Source organism: Haplochromis burtoni, unplaced genomic scaffold (assembly GCF_018398535.1).
Source record: "Haplochromis burtoni strain Fernald_Lab_line unplaced genomic scaffold, NCSU_Asbu1 Contig_107, whole genome shotgun sequence".
In the NCBI taxonomy this organism is placed as follows: Eukaryota; Metazoa; Chordata; class Actinopteri; order Cichliformes; family Cichlidae; genus Haplochromis; species Haplochromis burtoni.
Window position 1 is genome coordinate 969321 of NW_024582468.1, and position 9313 is coordinate 978633.

Genomic DNA, 9313 nt, shown 5'->3' on the forward strand with positions numbered 1-9313 from the left:
ACAGTAGAATTCTAGGTAGAATGAGCATGCTCCTGGATGAAGTTGTGATCTGATGTGCTGAATTTGGGCTCAAGCTATGGACTCTTCCCTTGAAAACTCTAAAGAAGAGAAAAAAGGGCTCACAGAGGGAACTGAAAAAAGCAGAAGCACAAAAGTGGTGCAGCGGTGCACAAGACAGCTGCCACAGCTGGAGAAGGTGCAAGGGAATTTCAGACAGGTGACCCATTATGTCAACTTTTACATGAGATTACCTTTAAAACTAAGAGTTGCTTTTGAGAGCAGTGTTTAGAGACAACGTGGTTGTCTTTTAATGGAACATTATTGGCCACTTAATTCTGGTGTACTATGTAATACTTGTTGCTTGGACAGAAAAATATGCTAAGCAACAAGTTTAACATCCAGTATGATGGAAAGCAGTGTAAATGTGCTTGTGAAGATAAATTAAAGAGGAGAGTTGCTCCTTGTATTTATCAAAATTAGGGCTGGGCTATATCATACCGTTCACGGTAATACCGGTGTAATGTTGGGCAACGATAAGAAAATGAAATATCGCGATAGAATATGGGTAAAACGCGCGTGCGCAGTGCCTTTGTTTACATACGCACATGGTGGTGACGCAGAATGAGAAGAGCGAAAGTGGATTGTTGAATGAAATGGATGAACCAGAATTGGTTTGTAAAAATGCTGCAGCTTCAGTGGTGTGAAACTGGTTTGGCTTTCATCCCTCAGATATACAACAAAGCACTATTTTTGCTAGCGGGCCGTCGTTATTACCGTGTTTTTTGGAAAATACGGCACACTTAAAATCAATGCTTTGATTTTTCTGAAAATCTACAGTGTGCCTTATAACCCCGTGTGCCTTATGTATGAATTCTGGTTGTGTTTACTGACCTCGAAGCGATCTTATGTACACAGCGCTCGAAAATCTGTCGCACCGCTTGATGGGTTGTCGGAGCATTACGGCTATCGTAGGCAGGAGCCTGGCGGAGTGATACGTACTGTGCTTCAACATAATATTGTGTGTGTATAACCTCTTTAAGTTTTGTGGATATTCTACATGGTTATGCTGAGGAGATGTCGGCCGGTTTCCACTGGAAATGCCTTTTGGGTAAACTGTCAGCAAGGAATTTGCATTTGCACTGTTAATTTTTTATATAACTTTAATGCACTTAAAAAAGCTTCTTGTGTAAGTGAAAATATATTGATTTTTTTGGGTTTTTTTTTTTTTTTTTTTTTTGCACTAATAAAGTTGAGGAGTTGTAAAGTATTTTGTCTAGTGTCAATTATATTGTCAGTCATATTGTTATCGCAAATTTTCGAATGTATATCGTGATAAATATTTTTAGTCATATCGCCCTGCTCTAAATCAAAATATTTGCTAATTGTCTGTCAGGTGTTGTCATTGGGTGTTGCTTAATTGTTTTGACATTCATAGCTGCTGAGGTTGTTTCAGTGGCTGTGTACGATAGAAAAATCTGGGCTTTGTGCACTAAATAAGACAAATGACCCCTCCCTTGTGTTTCTGCTGCCCTTCATCTTCATTGTGAGCCCAATGTGGAATTTTCTTAATTGTTCCTTCAAGCAGTCACAGACTGAGCAGCGGCTTGAGACATAACAGAATTCTTTAATTCCCGCAGGTAATCTGGAGGCCATTGTTCAAGCTGAAAAAGTTGACTACTGTAATCCTTGTCCTCTGAGCTATTATGGGGTTTATTCAAAAACAACCTGATTACCCGAGCACAGACCTGGACTTTTTGCTCTCTTCCTTATCAGCACAGTAATACAAATGACTGCTGCCCCCCAGCCCCTGCACCAGTTCAATAGCTTTCTGTTGTACAGGTTTCAAGATGAGAAAAAGTTGATGTAGTGGTCACCTGTGCGACAATCCCTTGCACCTTCTCCACCAGCTGTGGTAGCCATCATTCCAGGCGTTAGTCTCTAAGATGAATCTTTTGAGCTTGGCTGGAGATGAGGAGAATGGAAGGGGCCCACTTAATATTCACAGAGCAGTACCACAGTGAATGGAAATGAGTGAGAGAGGGTGATAAAGAGGAGGGGGGCCACGAAAAACACAGACTGAAACAGAATGCAAAATTGCAAGATCAAATTGGCAGCGTGGTACATGGAAACAACTTATTTTACAAATGCTAATAATTCAGGATGGCGTGGAGACATGGAGTTAGTGAGTGTGAAGATCTGTGATCACTTACCGACTGCCTCAAAACTCATTTCTTTGGAGCTGTACCAGTGCATGAAATTGCTGGAAATTGACACTGGATATATGTAGCAGGTTGTGCTGGCTGATTTCTGTATTGGGTTCTTTAGAATGAAGAATGCATTGCATGCGTGCGAATTGGCTTGCATTTTTGCATTTGTAACATTTTCACATCTAGTTTAAAATGGTGTAGTGCAGCAACAGTATACTTTACAGTGGGGCTGGTTGTAATTTTCCCCCTTTTTTTTTTTTTTTTCCCCTCCCTTGATGCATTGCTTTTCTGTAGCCCTCTCCTTTTCTTTCACACCAGCTGCAGTGTCAGCTATCATGTTTGTTTTTTGGTCAATGGCCTAACCTTCAGGTGAGTAATCACTGACTGCAATAAGACCAGTGAGGACAGTTAGTCCTACATACTGCAGCCAGGATGCCAGATTCATTGTTGAGTTTGGAGCAGAACAATGCTGGAAAGGATATCCTCTCATTTTCATGGTCATCTAGGGTGCCCAAAAAGCATGGCTGCTCAGAGAAATGAGTCTTGGGGCTCCCATATGCCCCCGGCACCCACCATACCTCCCATTCACTCCCACCAGTCGCTACGCTAAATTAGAACTGCCCATCTTCTCTCTGACTCTCCCCTCACGCTCTCTCTCCCTCTCTTTCTTTCTCTCCCATTTTCTTGCTCTGTCTCTCTCCTTCACTCCTGAAGTTGGAGAGCTGAGGAACAAGGGGAGGTGTCAGCTGACTGCCCCCCTCCAATCAGATAAGTTCTGATGGAAGTGTTTAGCAGCTGCTAAGATCAGATTTAGCCTGAGGGAGGGAGGGTGCAGGGAGGCGAGTCAGTGCAGCATGGCTGTGCACCGGTAAGGAGGTATGATAAGTCGGGGCTCTGTACCATGGACGAGCCCAGCATTTTGAGGAGACGGGGGCTACAGGTAGGAAAGCAAATCAAGCTATGCCTACATGTGCTGCTGTGTCTGTTGGGACTTTTTCCCTGGATCTGCATGTTGTTTGTGAGGCTTCTGCATTGGTTGCTCTTTTAACAGAGCACATTCAGGACTTTGAGACCTTTCTGCTTTAACACTTGGCATATTGATGCATGCTTGTGTGTGAGAGAATCTCTTGGCAGGACTGTCTGCACATAATTCACCATAGCAGTTGGTAATCCTTGTGTCTTTCTTTTCTCTGTAAAGATTTGTAAATAATGGTTCACGTGGCTGTGTTTTCATCCAAGCTGTGTTACTTCTTAAACAACAAATCAATTCATTTTCACATTTTATTTGTGTTAGCTGTTTGAAAGGGGAAACAAGAGCTACATGTACTTGGAGAAAGATTGATTACTGTATGTTTTGAGAGGGGGTTTCTTGTGGATTATTGACTTTCTATGATAATCGAGCTCATTGAGGCTTTTTCCTTGTTGTCAGAAATCATGATTGAGGTGTGAGCAGAGATCAGGACAATAGTCAAAACAAATGATTTATTTTAGTAAATTATGTTTGCCAACACTGCAATACCATAAGATAAAAATGAAAAAGTAAAGACATAGGGGATGCATGTGTGTTTTATAGCATATGTCATATCATTTTTAATCAAAGACCTTTTAAGCTTTGTTCATTTTCTTCCACCAACCCCACAAACACTGCAGCAGCTGCTATATTTTTTATCTTTAATTAGGCTTAATTTATAATTTTGCTTACTGTAGCTAGAGTCAGGTACAGAGTAATTGGGAAACATTAAAAAGAAAACTGCTTTTTTTTAAACTTGTACATGTGTTTTGATTTACAAACTCTGTGTAATCCATGGTAATTATGCTGTTCCATGGCTGATGAATTTAACCAGTAAAACTGCTTTCATAATGTGACATAAAAAAAAAACATACTGAGAATATTTTGCAATTTTTCCTCCTTAAAAAATTTAATTTATTTAGCTTTTGAGGAAGCCTTAAGAAAGAATCTCTAAGATTTGACTTTTATACTCACAAAATTGGTGTCAATGTGTTGCTCAGTGATTATGGATCTTTTTGAAAGTTAGACAGCAGAAATACTGATGTTTAATTTAAACGAAAAAATTTTCAAGGTCTTTATGAGTTTCTGTGGAGAAACCAATAATACTTTGTTTAATTTTTCAAAAAGCTTCCCAACAGTAATTTTGTGCACAGTTGCCCTAATCTCTCTGTTCCTTTGTGGCAAACCCCTACCACCTCCCCCCTTCTTCCACACAAGCCTTCTTTATGTTCCCTCACATGCACCAGCTACACCAAACACAGTGGACTGTGGGTTAGGCTGCGGTGGCACTCTAACTTTCACATTCAAAAGGAAACACGGAAGTTTGTCCGCGCTGCAGTTTCCCCATTCATTCCCAGACAAGGAAGGGATGACATCATTCCTTGATTGTTGAGTGTAAAAACAGGACTTCAGAGGTTCAGAGTTGGCCAGATCTTGCTAATTCTGTTTTCAGTAGTTTGAATTTATTAAAAATTAAATTTAAAAAATTAATAATTCTGAATTTAATGATTCTTTTTATTTTACACAGCATGTTTCTGGCCCCACACACACCAAAGGACACACACTGGACCTTGTTTTTACCTTCGGATTAACCATCGATTGTTCCGAGGACATTTTTATTTCGGACCATTGTTGTATTCTTTTTAACTCGTCTTTCCATCGGTCTCTCTTCTGTTTAGCTGACATGTGGTTAGCTCTCGCACCTTAAATTCCTCTACTGCTGCTAAATTTTCTGATGTTTTTAATTTAGTTTTACTTTCCTATAACAGTTAGATTTATTAACAAATCTTTTTAATAATCATTGTCTTTCTATCTTAGATAATTTTTGTTCTGTGAAAACCAGACTAGCTTGTGTCTCAGTTGTCCCCCAGGATAAATGACAGCATTCACCGTTTAAAGCGTTCCAGCCGTAAAGTTGAGCGTTTGTGGAGGAAAACTTGTTTAAATGTTCATCTCCTTCATTTAAAGGACTTTTAGTTTCTCTTTAGTTTCTTTTTCAGTTCGAGATGTGAGGGCTGCCTATTTCTCAGACCTAGTCTCAAAGAGCAGAGGTAACCGTGTAACCAGTATCCCTTTTAAATGTAGACCTTAAAATAATCTGCAAAGCTCTCTCAAAGAGATTAGAGAAAATAACCCCCCTCTTAATTCATCCTGAACAAACTGGTTTCATAAAAGGTAGGCACTCATCAACAAATACAGATTACTTAATTTGATAGACTACTCGTACAGTAAAAACCTTAAAACTACAATATTTTCTTTAGATGCAGAAAAAGCATTTGACAGAGTTAACTGGAAATTTCTATTTGCAACTTTACACAAATTTGGTTTTGGATCCTCTTTCATTAACTGGTTAAAAATATTATATAACTCCCCAACAGCTTCTGTCAAAACAAATGATCAGACATCCTCCAGCTTCTGTCTCCTGCACCAGGCAGGGATGCCCAGTCTGCCCTTCATTCTTTGCAATTTTTATTGAACCACTAGCAGCAGCAATTAGACAGAATTCAGTAATTAAGGGCATAAAATGCAAGAACGTGGAACATAAAATCAGCCTTTATGCAGATGATGTGTTACTTTTTCTCCAAAACTCACAAACCAATATCTCTGGGATGATTGAATTGATAAACTCTTTTGCAAGAATATCAGATTACTTAATTGACTGGTCAAAATCTACAGTCCTACCGATTAATTGCTCCTTCCATAATTCTTCTTCTACACCACTGCAATCGGGAAATATAAAATATTTAGGTATTAATGTTTCTCCCAAGCTTGCAGATCTAACTAAATTAAACCATATCCCACTTTTAAAGAAGGTAGAAGATGATCTGGCTAGATGGAAATGTCTACCCGTATCACTCATGGGAAGGGTTGCCGCTATAAAAATGATGGTCTTACCAAAAAGAAATTATTTATTCGCAATGATCCCAACTAAACCGCCACAAGATTGGTTCAGATCTCTAGATTCATGTATGTCCAAATTCCTTTGGAAAAATAAACCCCCACGTACAAGCTTAAAAACACTACAAAAGACCAAGGATAAAGGAGGATTAGAACTACCTAACTTTCAGCACTACTTCTTAGCCAACAGGCTTCAGTTTATCTCAGGATGGCTAAAACATACCCTCTTAGATGAACCTTGGCTAGATGTAGAACAAGCACTTTGCAATAATCTAGAGATTTCAGACCTACCATTTATCAGCTCAAACATCCAACGACATGAATGCTTAAAAGCGATCAACATCAGCTCTTCTCTGACAGCATGGTGGGAGTTTCTAAAATTGACGGTCTTCATTAATCCCATGCAAACGTACACCTATCTGGAACAACCCTGACATATTACAAAACAATAATATGATAAACTTTTCCAGATTGGAGTAGTAAAGGAATCAAATATTTAGAACATATATTAGAAGGAACAGAATTTATTCCATTTGACAGACTAGTTACACAATATGGGATCAACAAGAAAAGATTTTTAGAATATCAACAAATTAAATCATATAAAAAAGAAATTTAAACCGGGTCAAGTTGAACTACAAACACACAACAAGTGTGGTTCAATTTCTTACTCTTAAAACCCCCAAATTACTATCCAAAATATACAGAATGCTTTCTAAAACAGATGAATCAATATCACTTCCTATTGCAAAATGGGAAGCGGATTTATCAGTTAACTTAGACCAAAACTTCTGGTCTCAGATTTGCTTAAAAACCTTTCATCTAATTAGAAATCCCAGTCTTCAATTAATTCAATACAAAATATTACATAGAGTGCACTATACAGGTCATCGGATGTTCAAGATGGGCTTTACATCTACCAACAACTGCTCACACTGCCAAACCAATACACCGGACTGCAAAGTGAGGGGTGTGTCTGTGCGCAGCTTGTAGAAGTGAGGGGTGTGTCTGTGCGCAGCTTGTAGAAGTGAGGGGTGTGTCTGTGCGCAGCTTGTAGAAGTGAGGCGTGTGTCTGTGCGCAGCTTGTAGAAGTGAGGCGTGTGTCTGTGCGCAGCTTGTAGAAGTGAGGCGTGTGTCTGTGCGCAGCTTGTAGAAGTGAGGGGTGTGTCTGTGCGCAGCTTGTAGAAGTGAGGCGTGTGTCTGTGCGCAGCTTGTAGAAGTGAGGCGTGTGTCTGTGCGCAGCTTTTAGAAGTGAGGCGTGTGTCTGTGCGCAGCTTTTAGAAGTGAGGCGTGTGTCTGTGCGCAGCTTTCAGAAGAGATCCGTGTGTCTTGCGCAGTTTAGAAGTGAGGCGTGTGTCTGTGCGCAGCTTTTAGAAGTGAGGCGTGTGTCTGTGCGCAGCTTGTAGAAGTGAGGCGTGTGTCTGTGCGCAGCTTGTAGAAGTGAGGGGTGTGTCTGTGCGCAGCTTGTAGAAGTGAGGGGTGTGTCTGTGCGCAGTTTTCAGAAGTGAGGCGTGTGTCTGTGCGCAGCTTGTAGAAGTGAGGCGTGTGTCTGTGCGCAGCTTGTAGAAGTGAGGCGTGTGTCATTGCGCAGTTTTCAGAAGTGAGGCGTGTGTCTGTGCGCAGCTTATAGAAGTGAGGGGTGTGTCTGTGCGCAGTTTTCAGAAGTGAGGCGTGTGTCTGTGCGCAGCTTGTAGAAGTGAGGGGTGTGTCTGTGCACAGGTTTTAAAAGTGAGGGGTGTGTCTGTATTGTGTTACCTGTCCATAGCTCTCCTGGTAGTTTCCATGTCTATATAGCTGCCATGTTTCTTGCCTTACATAAAATTTGCTGGAATTCTCTTGATTTTATTGATGCCTATAGCAGCCACACTTGCCCTTCATCTTGATTAGGATCATTCTTTCAGAAGCTCTGGCATTGCATTGTGAGTTTTACTGTACTTCTGACATCCATCTAACACCACCTCATAATAAAAGGGCCCAGTAGAAATGCAGTGACATTGTGTGCCTCCAAAGAGACGTTTGTGTGAAGTGGTGTGAGCCAGCTGGTGAGATGCAGCCTGGCCAACAAATTATGACAGTGCCGAAGCAGAAAGTCCATTTGCTTTCACATTTTGTGCATTTCATTAAAGCTTACCCATGAATCCTTTTTATATTAACATAGCTATGGATAGACATTATACTCCATGAGAGCAGTAAACACTGAAATATTTTTTTTCCCTTTTTTGCTAATTTCTCAAAAGCAGAAGTACTTTACTGAAGTGCCAAAGAGAAAGCTCTTATGATGTTTTGCTAGAAGACGCAAACAGCTTCTCTGCTAAAGTGTCCTTGTGCTAGAGTACTTGCGTTTCGCTATGAATGAAGTCACATTAAGAGATTTTTTTCCCTTTTAAACAAGAACAACCACATAAAATCATTACTGAGAAATAGCATTTGAGGAAGTATAACTTCAAATGAGCAGTTAGGACACATACTGTACAGTAATTTATCAGGGAGAAATTTTGTCATGGTGACCTGAAAACTTTATCTTTTAAACTTTTGTTCTGAAAGGCACAATTTCTCTAAAGGTTTGTGGTTTATAACAATTTTTCAGTCCTTTCATTTCTTGCTTTAATATATATCATGTAGCATTAGCCTCTACTTTTACATTTTTCCAATGCCCTTACAGTAGGCCTACCTACTGTTTAAACTCAGCTCATGTCTTTTGTTATTTTTGCTTGCCAGTCCTTTCTCATCTCCAGCTGTTCATACCGTCTTTTGTCTGAGTTTGTACATCACGTCCATCATCTGTGTTTGCTCCTATCAAACATCAACAAACCATTCCACTTTAAATATTGAAGGGAGCAATGAGCTATATGCAAATCCCAGTTACAAATGTGACATGGACACTTTGGGCATCTTTTTAAACAATCTGAAAGGCAGTAACAATGACAGCAGCAATTAAACTTGTGAACAAAGAAATGTTCTTATTATATCAGTAACTTTAACTTTTATGTTTTAAATTAAGCACTGTTAGCAGATTAGCACGCACAGATCTCTGTGTTGTTTTGAATATACAGGGTGGGCCATTTATATGGATACACCATAATAAAATACTTGTAAATAACTCATGAAAGAATAAAGTTACGTTGAAACCAAGCACACCATTGTTTTTCTTGTGACATTACCAATAAGTTTGATGTGTCACATGGCCCTCTTCCTATTG

The 9313-nt window shown here is 39.8% G+C and overlaps 1 protein-coding gene across 11 annotated transcripts in view; it reads left to right on the top strand.

Moving 5' to 3' along the window:
- The window catches only part of mast4 (microtubule associated serine/threonine kinase family member 4), a 98445-nt gene that overhangs the window by 31473 nt on the left and 57659 nt on the right, over nucleotides 1-9313 (top strand). For 2 of the 11 annotated variants that reach the window (XM_005929806.2, XM_005929808.2), the window contains exon 1: nucleotides 1268-3147. The exons of the other annotated variants lie outside the window; for them this stretch is intronic. In XM_005929806.2, coding sequence (XP_005929868.1) covers nucleotides 3109-3147 — 39 coding nt within the window. In that variant the 5' untranslated portion in view covers nucleotides 1268-3108. Of the gene's footprint in view, nucleotides 1-1267; nucleotides 3148-9313 lie in introns of those variants that run through there. 11 annotated transcript variants of the gene reach the window in all.